General features: G+C 40.8%; 1 protein-coding gene across 1 annotated transcript in view; it reads right to left on the bottom strand.

Moving 5' to 3' along the window:
* Positions 1-423: 423 nt before the first annotated feature.
* The window catches only part of Katna1 (katanin catalytic subunit A1), a 33,737-nt gene continuing 19,490 nt past the window's right edge, over positions 424-14,670 (bottom strand). The window contains exons 5-11 of the mRNA XM_052750987.1: positions 14,189-14,310; positions 11,246-11,351; positions 9,626-9,784; positions 4,005-4,131; positions 2,725-2,859; positions 2,241-2,367; positions 424-784 (exon numbers count right to left, since the gene is read on the bottom strand). Of these exons, the coding sequence (XP_052606947.1) occupies positions 586-784; positions 2,241-2,367; positions 2,725-2,859; positions 4,005-4,131; positions 9,626-9,784; positions 11,246-11,351; positions 14,189-14,310 (975 nt within the window). The 3' untranslated portion in view covers positions 424-585. The remainder of the gene's footprint in view (positions 785-2,240; positions 2,368-2,724; positions 2,860-4,004; positions 4,132-9,625; positions 9,785-11,245; positions 11,352-14,188; positions 14,311-14,670) is intronic.

The raw sequence follows: 14,670 nt of genomic DNA, 5'->3' as shown, positions 1-14,670 counted from the left end.
CCTAGCAATGAACTATATCCCTAGCCCTAGCTGGATTGTTTTAATTATGGGGTGTGTGTGTGTGTGTGTGTGTTTCTGGGTATGTGCACATCCATGCAAGTTCCAAGGATCCCAGAGGCACTGTATCCCCTTGAAACTACTCAACATGGGTGCTAGGAACTGAAATTAGGCTTTTGTGAGAACAGTATGCACTCCTAACCACTGAACCATCTCTCCAGCCCCAAGAGTCCTATTCTTACTCTGACAGAAAGGGAAAAGAAGCTACCAGGATACCGGATGAGAAGGAAGATACACTAGGTCTGGCTATGGTTTAGTTAGCTGCAAGTGTGTTTGCTAGCTTTCAGTTATTACCATACAACAGCAAAATGCAGTGGGGGAGAGGCTGTACTTAGCAGAAATCAGCAGTGCTAAATTAAAACAATGTGCAGCTGAAAAACATTGCCTTTATTCAGAACCAGAAAGAATTTAAAAATCACACCATTATGAAAGTTTAAAAAAATATAGCACTCAGTGCAATGAAATACTACATTTAATTATTTTTCAGTCTTAAGGCAGATTTCTCACAATTTACATGTGAGAAGTTAGTTAGCATGATCCAAACTCAACTATCCATTTCTCGTATCTTTCAATGTCTGCAGCTGATACTGACTTAGAAACTTTCTTTAAAGCCATCTCAAAATCCTCCATGGTGGTAGGCATATGCATTTCTTCTCTTGAAAGGTTTCGGATTTCTTCTGGAGTTAGACCCTCAATACGCCTTCTCATGGCCATCAAGGATGCATCCCTAGGTATTAAGTTTTTAAAAAGACCAAAGTGTTACTTTAATTGAATTTAAAAACTGTCAAATTCTCTAAGATCTTACCCACATTATATACATAACATTAATACTACATTGCAACTTACATTGGAAAACAAGGCCTGCTTTGAGTTGCTTTTTAGCATTGAAATCTTCCATAATGAAATAAGTATACTAATTAATTCAAGTAATAAATGGTGAATATACAGTTCAAGATAAAGTAAAAAGATATAATAAAGCAGCTTGCAATTGCATTTTCTTATGTGTTCAATAAAACACAGGTATTTGGGATCTGGAGAGATGGCTCAGAGGTTAAGAGCACTGGCTGTTCTTCCAGAGGTCCTGAGTTCAATTCCCCAGAACCACATGGTGGCTCATAACCATCTCTAGTGGGATCTGATGCCCTCTTCTGGCATAAAGTTGTACATTCAGATAGAGCACTTGCATTCTTAAAATAAATTAATCTTAAAAAAAAAAAATAGGTATTCACCATGAAGACAGAAAGGAATGTTAGCTAGAAAATTAAACATTTTCTCCATATAAGGGAAATCAGGCATGTTTTCCCTTTCCCTTCTATTACAGAAATTTAACATCAAGACAGTCTTTCATAAGCTGGGCAGTGGTGGCACACACATGGGAGGCAGAGGCAGGTAGATCTCTGAGTTCAAGGCCAGCCTGGTCTACAGAGTGAGTTCCAGGACAACCAGGGCTACACTCTTTGAGAAAAAGTTTCATGTAGCCCAGACTGACCTCAAACTGGCAGTGTAGCTAAGGATGATCTTGTACTTCTGATTGTCCTGCCTCCATGTCCTGAGTGCTAGGATTACAGTCCTGCACCACCACATCTAATGTGGTGCTGAGGACCAAGTCCAAGGCTTCGTGCAAGTCAAGAAAGTATTCTACCACCTAGGCCACACACCCAGCTCATGCAGTTTCTTACACATAATCTGACTCCCATAGTCGGAGTGATGTGCTCACTTCGAAATGTGGCAGCTAGTATAGTCAAGGCCCTGAGACTTAGATTAGGGCCATGCCTTGTTGAGCCAACTGGACAGAGTCTTACTCCAGTTACATTTAGGACATGGTGATTACATGTATGCATGACTACAAGACTACAGTATTACTGTGTCCTGTGAGTCATTTCCCATATAACACTGCAGGGAAGCAATGCTTCTTGAACGTAGAGCTTTCAAATAGACTGTGAATCATCAAATGCAAATATCTAGCCAACACCTGTTAACGCTAATTTAAAACCAACTTGTAACCATCAATATATTGCAGTGTAGAGTTGGGATTTTTGTAATGCCAGGGATCAAACTCAGGGCTTGCATGCTAGACCAACACTACAAATGAGCTCTATCTCCCAGCCAGGGTAGGTCATCTGCCTTAATATAAACACAACTGAAGTTTAGGCTTACAAAAACCGAGAGTGAGAGATACACACCTGCATACATTGGTAATGTCCGCCCCCGAGTAACCTTCCATGTTCTCTGCGATGCTTGCAAGGTTAACATCATCAGCCAGTTCCAGCTCTCGAAGACTTATTCTTAACAGTTCTTCCCTGCCTTTTGCTAATGGGAGAAACACAATTGAAAATTTACATTCAATGGGAACAGAATATTGTGTATTTTGCTCAAGCCTACTTTCTGGAACTTAGGCTGGCCTTGAATTCATCATCCTCCTGCCTCAGCCTAAAAGTACTAGGATTTAGGCATAAGCTACCATGTCCGCCTCAAGCCCACGAAGTATTAGAAATTGTTTTCCAATTCTTGGAGAAGCGTGCTTATCAAGTTTCCAAGGCTTCCAGGTTCTAGATGTAGCCAAACACATGAAAGAGCATGTATCTGCCTCCTCAAGGAAGGCTAGTATAAATTTTAAATTATAAAATCTACTTGATAACTGGAGCTCCCAGAAAAGAGTCATGATACCTGATGGTAAAGGAATGTAGATTCTTTTCTCAAGACGCCGTCTTAAAGCTTCATCTATATCCCAGGGAAAATTAGTAGCTGCCAGAACCATAACCATTTTGGAAGGGTCATCGTTTTCTGAAGCACCTCCAACACCTAAAAGGGTAGGGAGAATAAAAGTTACTGAGTGGGACTCATGAAATAAAGCTCAGTTCTTTTTTTTTTGTTTTTTTTTGTTTTTTTTGGTTTTCTGAGACAAGGTTTCTCTGTGTAGTTTTGGTGCCTGTCCTGAATCTCGCTCTGTAGACCAGGCTGACCTCGAACTCACAGAGATCCAACTGGCTCTGCCTCCCAAGTGCTGGGATTAAAGGAGTGCGCCACCACCCAGCAAAAGCTCAGTTCTGAACAGACTGAAATCTGTACATAATGATTCAGGGCAGTGCAGTCTCCCAGCCTCCCTAAGACTCATGTGAGTATGTGACCCAAGGAAAATGAAAGGTTTTGTAGTACACAAATATGTACAAATATGACCTACAAGAGATTTAATGAAAACACCAGCTCATTTAATCACTTAACAATTACTTAAAAAAGAAAAAGAAAAAAAAATCACTGGGCATGGGGGTGCATTCCTTAAATCTCAGCACTTGGAGGCAGAGGCAGGCAGATCTCTGTGAGTTTGAGGCCAGCCTGATCTATAGAGTCTCAGGACAGCCAAAACTCAGGGCAGCCAAAACTGTGTAGACACTGTCTCAAAAAAACAACAAAAACAAAAAACCCTATCAGGCTGGCGAGATACTTCAGTGGTTAAGAGCACTGGCTGCTTTTCCAGAGGACCTGAGTTCAATTCCCAGCACCACGTGGCAGCTCAATACTCCAGTTCCAGGGGTTGTGACACCCTTTTCTGGCCTCCTTTGGCACCAAGTATACACAAGACGCACAAACATACAATGAAAACAAACAGTCATATACATAAACTGTGAATACATTTTTAAAAAGTATTCCAAGTACATACATAACCTCTAAGGCCAATCTGTTTGCACTTTAAGTCCATTTGTTCTGTGGCTAAAAATAAAGAATTGATATACATGCCAAAGAGAGGTATGTGGATGCCATTATTTCTGACAGGTCACCCACTCAAGAATATCCATTGAATGCTACTGATCTCTATGCCCTGAACGCCTGCCCCTCATCCTTCTGGAGTTCTAACACGTACTGAATATGCTGGACTAGCACTACAAACAGCTTGACTGACTGGAAGAGCATACACAGCCAGCTCCCATCCCAAGTCGGTCTGTGCGTACCGTCCATTTGAACCAGCAGCTCAGCTTTCACCCTTCGGCTTGCCTCATGCTCTTCAGAAGTCCCTCGGCGACTACAAATGGAATCTATCTCATCAATAAATATGGTAGCTGGAGAGTAAAATCGAGCCTAAAGGAAGAAACCAAGCAATACCGGGTTTTAGCATTTTGATTTTTCTTATTTAAAAATAATATGAAGCTGGGATACACCCTAGTGATAGAGTGCTTACCTAGTATGCCTAAGGCCCAGTGTCACTGAAATAATCTATAGATTAGGAACTGGGAAACCTGAGGCTGAATGATGGCTTATGAGCACTTGCTGCTCTTGTAGTGAACCTGAGTTCAGTTTTCAGCTTGCAAATGGACAACTTACAACAACTCCTCTAACTCCAGTTACAGGGGATTTGACATCCTCTCTGGCCTTTCTGGCCAGCACACATGATACACAGGCATACACACAGGCACTCATACATACACAGAAAATAGAAAGAAACAAATCTACATACTACACCTTTCCTCTTGCCTAATGGAAGAAAGAAGGCATGGCATCCTATTTAAGTTAGTTTTAATTACATTTACTTGTGTGCGTGCACGTATGTATGGGTGTAGGTGAGCCTCAGAGCATATTTACATAAGGACAGCTTGCAGGTGTTCAATCTCTCTTTCCAGCACATGCGTCTCAGGGATCAAATTCAGGCCGACAGGCTTGGTGGCAAGCACCACTGAATCATCTTGCTGTCCCATCTTTTTTTCTTTTTTGGATACAGGAACTCATGATTCCCAGGTATCCCTGATTTGCTATCTAGCTGAAGATGACCTTAAGCCCATTTCTCCTGCTGGGATTTCAGATGCACACTGTCACAGGTCTAAAATATAGCTTCTAATGAAAACATAGACATCTTTTTCTCCAGTATAATTCTGGCTCCCTCTCAAAAAAAAAGTGTGCATGTGATAAATACAGTGTTATCCTGCACCCGAGTGATGATATGAACAACTGGTAGGTTCTAGGAAAAGCTTGGTTAAAACCATTCCCTTACATTACATTATAGTGTCTGACTAATAGAGAAATTCTAGTTAGATGGTTATTTTTTTTTTACATAAAAAAAATTCACGGGGCTGGAGAGATGGCTCAGTGGTTAAGAGCACTGACTGCTTTCCCAGAGGACCCAGGTTCAATTCCCAGCACCCACATGATAGTTCACAACTGTCTGTAACTCTAATTCCAGGGGATCTGATACCCTCACATAGATATACATGCAAGCAAAAACACTAACACACAAACACACAAAAAATAAAAACTAAAAAAAAATTTTTTTTAAAGGGGCTGGAGAGATGTCTCAACGGTTAAGAGCACTGGCTGTTCTTCTAGAAGACCTAAGTTCAATTCCCAGTACCTACATGGCAGCTTACAACTGCTTATAACTATCTCCAGGGTATTGGACATCCTCACACAGATATACATGCAGGCAAAACACCAATGCACATAAAAATAAAAATAAATAAGGTATCCAAAAAAAATTCACTTTTTACATGAAGTATATTTTAATGCTTCTAAGTAAACCATTAGAAGAGTCCATTTTTATTGTTGTGTTCTAAACACATCAATAAGAATTAGACTTCATTCTGTATGTTGTCACACCAAGCAAAAACCATCATTTCTGATTCTTCTCAAACACAGAGTCAAAGTGGTCTGCTTGAAGCAGAAGCCACAAGACACATGCCAAATTGGTTTTGCTTGGCTTGGGAGGACACTGTGAAGAAATTTTCGATGGACACCAACTGGTTGTGCCTTTTGGTAAGGGAAACCTCTGTCTGGTGTAATCACTGTTGGTAACATCCCACCATTACAAGAATCCAACCCAGGGACCATTCAGACACAGCTCATCACATCCCTCCTACTAACAGATGATGGCTTCAGGTACAAGCATGTGACTCAAGACCAAATGCTGATCCATGGACTTCTGCTTCAAGAACTGAAGTGAGGATGCATTTCTCTGGCTTATACGTCTTACCTCAGTCACCCCATGGGCCTGCCCAAAGTCAAAGCTAGCCACAGTGGAGTGCTGAGATCAGAAAGATCTCTAAGGATGTCTGAACTAAGGCTCTCAGTAGGCCTAATAACTTGGAAAGTAACTTTAAATAAGCCCTATAGAGCACACTTTCTGCTCAAGTTTAAAATAAAACAACAAACTAGACAATTACTTTTTTTTTTAATGTCATATGAAAAATCATGGACATTTTCATTAGACTTAAATGGTCTTATTTAAAATACAGGCCTTTAGGGGCTGAAGAGATGGCACAGCAGTTAGGAACGCTGGTTCTATTCAGTCACCCACAGGGCAGCTCACAACATTATCTACTCCAGTTCCGGGGATCTGATGGATTCTTCTTGCCTCGTTGGGCACCAGACATGCACATGGGTGCACATACACACTTGCAGGCAAAGCACCCATACACACAAAAGAAAAATATAGATTTTAACTTCCAGACAAATTCTCAACCAAAGAGAAGGAAAGTCTCACCCCACGCTCAGGAGTAGTTGGCCAACACCAATCGGACTCCATGTTTTTAGTGGCTTTCTTTTTTTTTTTTTAAAGAGAGAAAGAGGGAACTAGAGAGATGGATCAGTGGTTGAGGACACCGACTTTTCTTCTAGAAGACCTGGGTTCAATTCCTAGCACTTACATGGCTCAGAATAGTCTATAGCCCCAGTCCCAGGGAATGTGACATCCTCTTCTGGCCTCCTCAGGTACTGCATGCTCATGGTACATAGGACATGCATGCAGACAAAACACCCATAAAGGAGAAAATAGTTTAAGTTTTTTGAAATGAGAAAGAAAGAACACGAAATTGGGTGGGTGGGAAGGGGGGAAACCTAGAAATCTGGGAGGAGTTGGAAGACAGGAAAAAGTATAAAAATATACTGTATGAAAGCCTCAAAGAATAAATAATAGGCCTTGACTGAAGCATCAGAAGTTCAATGTCAGCCACCCAATGATACATGAGACCCTGTCTCAAAAAACTAAGTCAACTAATTAATTAGAACATAGGACTTAAGCACTGTACAACATTCACTCTGAGAGATTCTGGGGAAATGAGAACATGTTCAAAGAAGTACCATCTACCTGGCATGGTGGCACATGCCTATAATCTCATCATTCAGGAGATGAGGTAGGAGGATTGCTGTGAATTTTAAGCTAGCCAGAACAATATAGCCAAGACCCCATCTCTTAATACAAAATGAAGGAAAAAAACATCATCTCAAGCTGTAGGAGAGGCAGAAGTTTTAGGTTTTTGAGGAAGGGAGTCCATGTGAAATATGGTCCCTGACTCGGGATTACAAAAGAAGGAACTCCAAACTACAGGCACTGCCTTGTGACTCAGCCAATGTTCATTTGTCACTCAAGTAGCATACTCCTGTAGATGCAAAGGGATTTATTTAATGATGGTTAAGGTTCTCCCAGGCAGCTCCAGGAAGGCCAGTAAAGAACTGCTTTTTTGTATGCCTTTGTAAACCTCAGTAGGAAAACCACTGTGGGGCTACAAGTAGAGAGCAAACTCCAGGCCCTGGGTTTGGAGAAAAGAATGATGGAAGCCTCTTCCCACAGAATAAATTAGTTTACATCAGTAGAAAGCTCTATACTTAAAAGCATATCCAAAAGCTGGGAGGTGGTGACACATGCCTTTAATCTCAGCACCTGGGAGGCAGAGACTGATGGATTTCCGAGTTCAAGGCCAGCCTGGTCTACAAAGCGAGTTCCAGGACAGCCAGGACTACACAGAGAAATCCCGTCTCAGAGGGAAAAAATAAAATTAATTAAATATGTGTGTGTGTGTGTGTGTGTATGTATGTATGTATGTATGTATGTATGTGTCTCCCAATAATTTTTAAACAGATAATATCAAGCTCCAATGAGTTAAGATTTGTATTAAGCAACTTCCTTGTATCAGTTGACTTTCTGGTATCACAGAAGTGTGCATGTGTGCACGCGGGCATGAGTTTATGTGTGCAAAGGCATAAGTATGATAAATTTGGTGCCTCAGATGATTTGAGATGAGCAGGGCTATCCTCACTCTTCTGTAATCTCACTGCATTTTAATTTTTTAGTATTCACTTATTATTATTTATTATCTGGTGAGAGGATCTCACTATGTCACTCTGGTTTTTGTGGAATTCACTATGTAGACCAGGTTGGCCTCAAACTCATAGAGATCCATCTATTTCTGCCTCTTGAGTGCTAGGATTAAAGGCGTGCACCACCACACCTGGCTTCATAGTATTTTAAAGTAAGTATATGCCTTGATTTGTTGATGCATCGGGGGCCAACAGACATTGCAGAAATAAGAATTACCTCACAAATATAGAAGACAGCCTGTATCTCAAGGAAAAAATGGAATTTATCCAATGTGGAGACACGGAGTGATCACGGTGGCTGCTGTTTATCACCAGAGCAAAGAACTATCTTTATAATATCTTTAGATAAATGACTTTCAAAATGACAAATGAAAAGTGTATATTAGGCCAAGTGGTGGTGACACACGCCTTTAATCCCTGCACTCAGGAGGCAGAGGCAGAGAAATCTCTGAGATTGAGGCCAGCCTGGTCCAGGACAGCCAGGGCTACACAGAGAAAACCTGTCTCAAAAAACCAAAAAATAATAATAAAAAAAAATTGTACATTAAACAACCTTAATAAATACTCTGTCAAAAGAATGAAATATAGCAAAAAAAGAAAGAGAAAGAGAGGGTCTGGAGAGATGGCTCAGAGGTTAAGAGCACTGGCTGTTCTTCCAGAGGTCATGAGTTCAATTCCCAGCAACCACATGGTGGCTCACAACCATCTACAATGAGATCTGGCACCCTGTTCTGGTGCACAGGCAAAACACTGGTTAAGAGTTGTTACTGGACAACCGTTGTTAGACAATTGGAGTTTAGTTCCCTGAACCTACAAGAGGGCACTCCTAAAACAAACACCTGTAACTCAGCTACAGGAGATTCGGCACCCCTTCTGCCCTCCACACGCATCTGCACTCATGTACATAAACCCTCACACAGACAAACACAAATGCACACAATGAAAGTAAAATTAATCTTAAACTCAAGGTCATTGGCAGAGCAGACAGGTTGGAGGTGATCTAAGTTCCATGGCTGCTTAAGAGTCTATTTGGCTTGTTAAATATAGCACTTAATCAAGTCATAACTAAGCATGCTGTTTAACAAACGTAATTATGAAGCTGGCAAGATGGTTCCAGCAGATAAGAGCACTTGTTGCACAAGTGTGACCCTGGAACCCACATAAGGGTGGAGAGAACTACTCCACAAAACTGTCCTCTGATGTCCACTTGAGTGTGGTGGTATGCACTGTGGCCCATCACGAATATATGTGTGTGTGTGTGTGTGTGTGTGTATACAATAATAATAAAATTTAAAACAAACCAACTAACTAAAATTACTTTAGACTCTTACAGCACATTAGTAATGCTAACGCCATAGTGGACAGATGCTCAGGAACCAGCATATGTGGCTCCACCTCTGGAGGAAAGGAGATCAACGGAAACCCAAGTCACTCATATTTCCTATCTACGTAATGGAGAAAGCTCTGTGAGAGCTCTCTCAAACATTACCATTTCAAACAGAAGACGAACAAGCTTCTCAGACTCTCCTCTGTATTTGGAAGTCAGGGTTGATGAAGAGACATTGAAGAATGTTGTCTTGCATTCTGTAGCAACTGCTTTAGCAAGGAGGGTCTTTCCAGTGCCAGGTGGGCCAACCATCAGTACTCCCTGTAGGAGCGAACAGAGTACAATCAACAGCATAAGCAAAGACTTCACCGCCATTGCTACTTCCTCCCCGTTTTTGTCTTTTGAGGAGGATAAGCACAAACAGGGCCCTGACCTCCTGGGCTCCAGGCTCCTCCTGCTCTCCTCTGGAGTCGTGGGACTATCAGGGACACCTCCTGTCCTGTAGCTGCCCTTGTTCTAACAAATAATACTAAGTATCAAACTTCACTAAATTTATATGGGACACTGAGACAAAGAGCAAAGAGAAAAAGGAATGCTATTTCATAACAACGTTTTACTTATTTATTTTTTGATACAGGGTCTCATTCATTTAGCACTGGCTGGCCTGGAACTCACTATGTAGACCAGGCTGGCCTCACACTCACAGAGCTCCACCTATCTCTGTCTCCCAAGTGCTGGATTAAAAGTATATGCCAGGGGGTAGGCCGGAGAGGAAAGTGGTGGTGCGGAGTGGGAGGAGAGGAGGAGGGATGAGAAGAGGATCTGTGGTTGGTATGTAAAATGAATTTTAAAATGTTTTAAATAAAAACAGAAGTATGTGCCATCACTCCTGGCACAAAAGGGAAGACAGTCACAGTAAAAGTTTGGAATTTATTGGGCGATGGTGCCTCACGCCTTTAATCCTAGCCCTTGGGAGGCAGAGGCTGGCGGATCTCTGTGAGTTCGAGGCTAGCCTGGTCTACAGAGTTTCAGGACAGCCAGGGCTGTTACACAGAGAACCCTGTCTCGAAAAACCAAAAGTTTGGAACTCAGTTAAGAAAAAGGAAAACAAATAATTATTAATTTATTAATCATTACAAAAAGGTTAACTATTAATAATTCACATTTTAAAGAAGCAGATGTTTACTCTTAACCCACATTCTTTTAAACAGCTCCTTTTCATATCATCCCAGAATTTTCAAAAAATGCCATTATCAGATAAAAATATTTGTATGACAAATTATGCGATGCGACAAATGAAATGCGTTAGCCAGCTGGGTCATGTGTGCAAACAGAAGATCATTCTAAGTGTGCTATGTGTACTTTTTACTCTGAGAACCGTGCATTGGTTTGGTCAAAACAAAATTCTGAATAATACAACATAAACTTTTTCTTTTTTCCGAGATAGGGTCTTACTCTAATCCAGGTTGTCCTGGAACTCAGTATGTAGTCCAGGCTTACCTGCCTACATTTCCTGAGTGCTGGGATTACAGACTTGAGCTATTACACCTGGTTTAAAATTTTTCCTAGAGGCAGGTGGATCTTTGTGAGTTTGAGGCCAGCCTGGTCTACAGAGTGAGAACCAGGAAAGGCACAAAGCTACACAGAGAAACCCTTTCTCAAAAAACCAAAAGAAAAAAAAAATTTCTTTTCCTTATTCCACTTTTTCCAATATGAGTAAGTAATGGCTCATCATAGCAGCACTGCCATTTACTCAGACAATGCCTAAGGGTACAAACTTACTTTCCATGGTCTCCTAATGCCCTTAAAGAATTCTGGCATCCACATTGGTAACACCACTGCTTCCTTAAGCAACTTTTTAGCTTCTACTAAATCAGCAATATCATCCCTGAAAGAAAAGATACTTTATCAGCCAACCCTTAGATTATATATCCAATCCTATAATCATCACCCTGGAAACCATCATCTGCACAGGATTTTATGCCACAGACAAAATGCTCAGTCTTACACACCAATCAGTATACATAGAGGATAACCTTTGGTTTTAGTTCTTGGTAATAATGGTTTTCAGTTAAAATTAGGAGAGCATAGATCTCATTCATTCATTCTCTATGCTGCCAAGCTAGTGTAAAATTCGTGATGTGATATGACCTAAGTCAAGGTTAAAGCATTTCCTTAACTAAAAAGCTTGGAACCACACACATGTATGCTTGCATACACTTCACCACTTAAGCATTCTCTAATCCAAAATCCATTCAGATTAATTTCATCTAAAACTCACCAACTTTCTAAGAATAATGTATTTGCTTGCTTAAATAAATGTGGCTCAAGGCCCTAGTCTGGAAAAAAGAATGATGCAAGCCAGCACGTAGGAGGAAGCCTCTTCCCACAGAAGAAAGTCATTTAACTCTACACTTGAAAATATATCCAATAACCAGGCAGTAGTGGAGCACACCTTTAATCCTAGCACTCAAAGAGGCAGAGGCAGGTGGATCTCTGGGTTTGGTGCCATCCTGGTCTAAGAGCTAGTTCCACGACAGCCAGGGCTACACAAAGAAACCCTGTCTTGAAAAACAAAGGAAAACAATCAAACAAACAAAAATTAGAGGGGACTGGAGAAATGGGTCAGCAGTTAAGAGCATTGGCTGCTCTTCCAGAGGACCCAGGTTCAATTCCCAGCACCCACAAGGCAGCTCACAACTGTCTGTAACTCCAGTTCCAGGGAATCTGACACCCTCACATAGACACACATGCAGGCAAAACATCAACACACATAAAATAAAAGTAAATTATTTAAAAAAATGTGGATCTTGGTGAATTTTTGGATTTCTGATTTTTCATATTAGGGATGCTGAACATGCATTATCATTGACAGCAACTTATCGTATATCCCATAACTTGAATGGCTTAGAATGGCCATTAAAAAAAGAATACACAGGATATACAGCAAATACAGCTGCTATGCTTCCAACTTTACTAAGAGGCAGACACCAACGTTAAAAGAACATCAACAAGCCAGGTGGTGTTGGTGTAAGCCTTTAATCCCAGCACTCATGAGGCAGAGGCAGGTGGATCTCTGTGACTTCAAGGCCATCCTGGTCTATAGAGCAAGTTCCAGAACAGCCAGGGCTACACAGAAAAACCCAGTCTCGGAAAAACTAAATATATATATAACATCAACATCATTATGAAGTTCTCCCCAGTCACTAGAATACCTACCAGTACTACTAGTGTATGTAGCAATTTTATTATGAAAATATTTTTATTGATGAATATCAATTACAAGAAATTTTTAAATATTCTAAAAATACCTATTAATCATCTATATTTTAATTAAAAGTATGTGCCAGAATATAACTTGTGGAAAAGTGAGCTTTTATAACAAACTGTAAAAAGGTATACATCCTTTACTAGATATAAAGTTGAGAATATTGCACTAATAGCAAATAAAAGCAATATCTAACATAAGCTATAGACATAAACAAGACGTATTCATAAAAATCTCCACCTAGGGCTAGCCAGCTGGCTCAGTGTGTAAAGTGGTTACTGAACAGGACTGAGGACCTGATCCTCAGAACCCACAGAAACATGGGAGAGAACAGAGTTCACAAAGTTGTCCTCCGATCTCCAATCTGTGTGACAGCGCATGCTCCACCCCGTCACACACACACTATAATGATAGCTTTTTTGTTGGTGTTTTGGATTTTTTTGAGACAAGGTTTCTTTCTGTAGCCCTGGCTGTCCTGGAACTGCTCTATGGACCACACTGGCCTTGAACTCACAGAGCTCCACCTACCTCTGCTTCCTGGGTGCTGGGATTAGAGGCATGTGCCATCACCACCTAGCAATAATAAAAGTTTAAAACAACTAAATAAGCAACAAAAACAAAACCTCAACCTTTTCAACATTAGAAGAGAGCCCAAAAGATGAAATCTGTGTTCTTGGTCCCACTCTGTACATGACTTATTAATTTAAAATAATCTCAAGGAACTGGAGATATTCAGTTGGCAGAGAACTTGCCTCAAATTATGAGACCCTGTGTTCAATACCTAGTATCACACACACACACACACACACACACACACACACACACACACAGAGGCTGGAGAGATGGTTCAGTGGGTAAGGGCACTGGCTGCTCTCACAGAGTGCCAGGTTTGATTCCCAGCTGCCACAATGCAGCTCACAAGCATCTGTAACTCCTAGGAATATGATGCCTTCTTCTGTCCTTCAAAGTCACTGCACACATAGGGCACAGGCAAAACACCCATCCATATAAAATAATAAACTTAGAAATGCAAAATACAAATAAAAATACAAAAAACTCCAAACTAAAGTCTGGGTAATGTAGCTCAGTTGGTTTAATACTTGTCTAGCAAGCACAAGCCCTGGAGTCCTCACCATCACCATGTAAATTGGTCACGGTAATGTGTCTGTCATCTCAGAGCTCAGGTAAGAGAATGAAGTTCAATGCCATGATGGCTACACAGCCAGTTTGAAGCCAGTCTAATCTACAGGGAACCCTGTCTCACAACAAACAAAAATAAAAATCTCAAGACAACATACTGGTACAGCCTGAATGGAAATACAGTTGTTCATTGGATGTCTGCTTACACTGCATATCCTAGTCTGTCCTCAAAGCAGATCTTTAGCACATGCTCACATTTTCTCCATTTTCTGTTTCCAGAACTATCATCAGCTCAATTATCTTGTGATGTGACTTACCACCGAACATTGGGATTTTGAGAAATTATATCTCTTTCCAAAGCTTCCACTAAGTCCTTGTCATATCCAGTGCTATCAAATTTATTTGCCTCTGGTTCTGCAACTGCAGCAGGTGATTTGTTCTACATGAGGAGATAAAAAACATAAGAGCTTTTAATTGACCAAAAATTTATATTTTGTTTCTGTGAATCAGAAACAACAATCAGACCAAAGTGATTTTGTTTATTGAATGGTCTCCTGGTGTAAACCCAACATGAGTCAAACCTCTGAGCCTCCTGCTTCCCAAATCACGGGTATTACCACCACTAGCCAAGGAAAACCATCCTAATCAAAGTGGATTGTGGATTCCTTCCAGAAACCAAAGAGGCCACAAGGAAGTGATATAGCATTTTCTAAGTGCACAAAGAAAACCCAGAATCCTTCCAGCATAATATCCTCCAGAAATGAAGAAGATATCAAGGCATTCTCAGAAACAGGCACGG

Source organism: Peromyscus californicus, unplaced genomic scaffold, assembly GCF_007827085.1.
Source record: "Peromyscus californicus insignis strain IS unplaced genomic scaffold, ASM782708v3 Scaffold_22__1_contigs__length_63687245, whole genome shotgun sequence".
NCBI lineage: Eukaryota > Metazoa > Chordata > Mammalia > Rodentia > Cricetidae > Peromyscus > Peromyscus californicus.
This window is presented reverse-complemented; position numbering and strand designations above follow the sequence as displayed.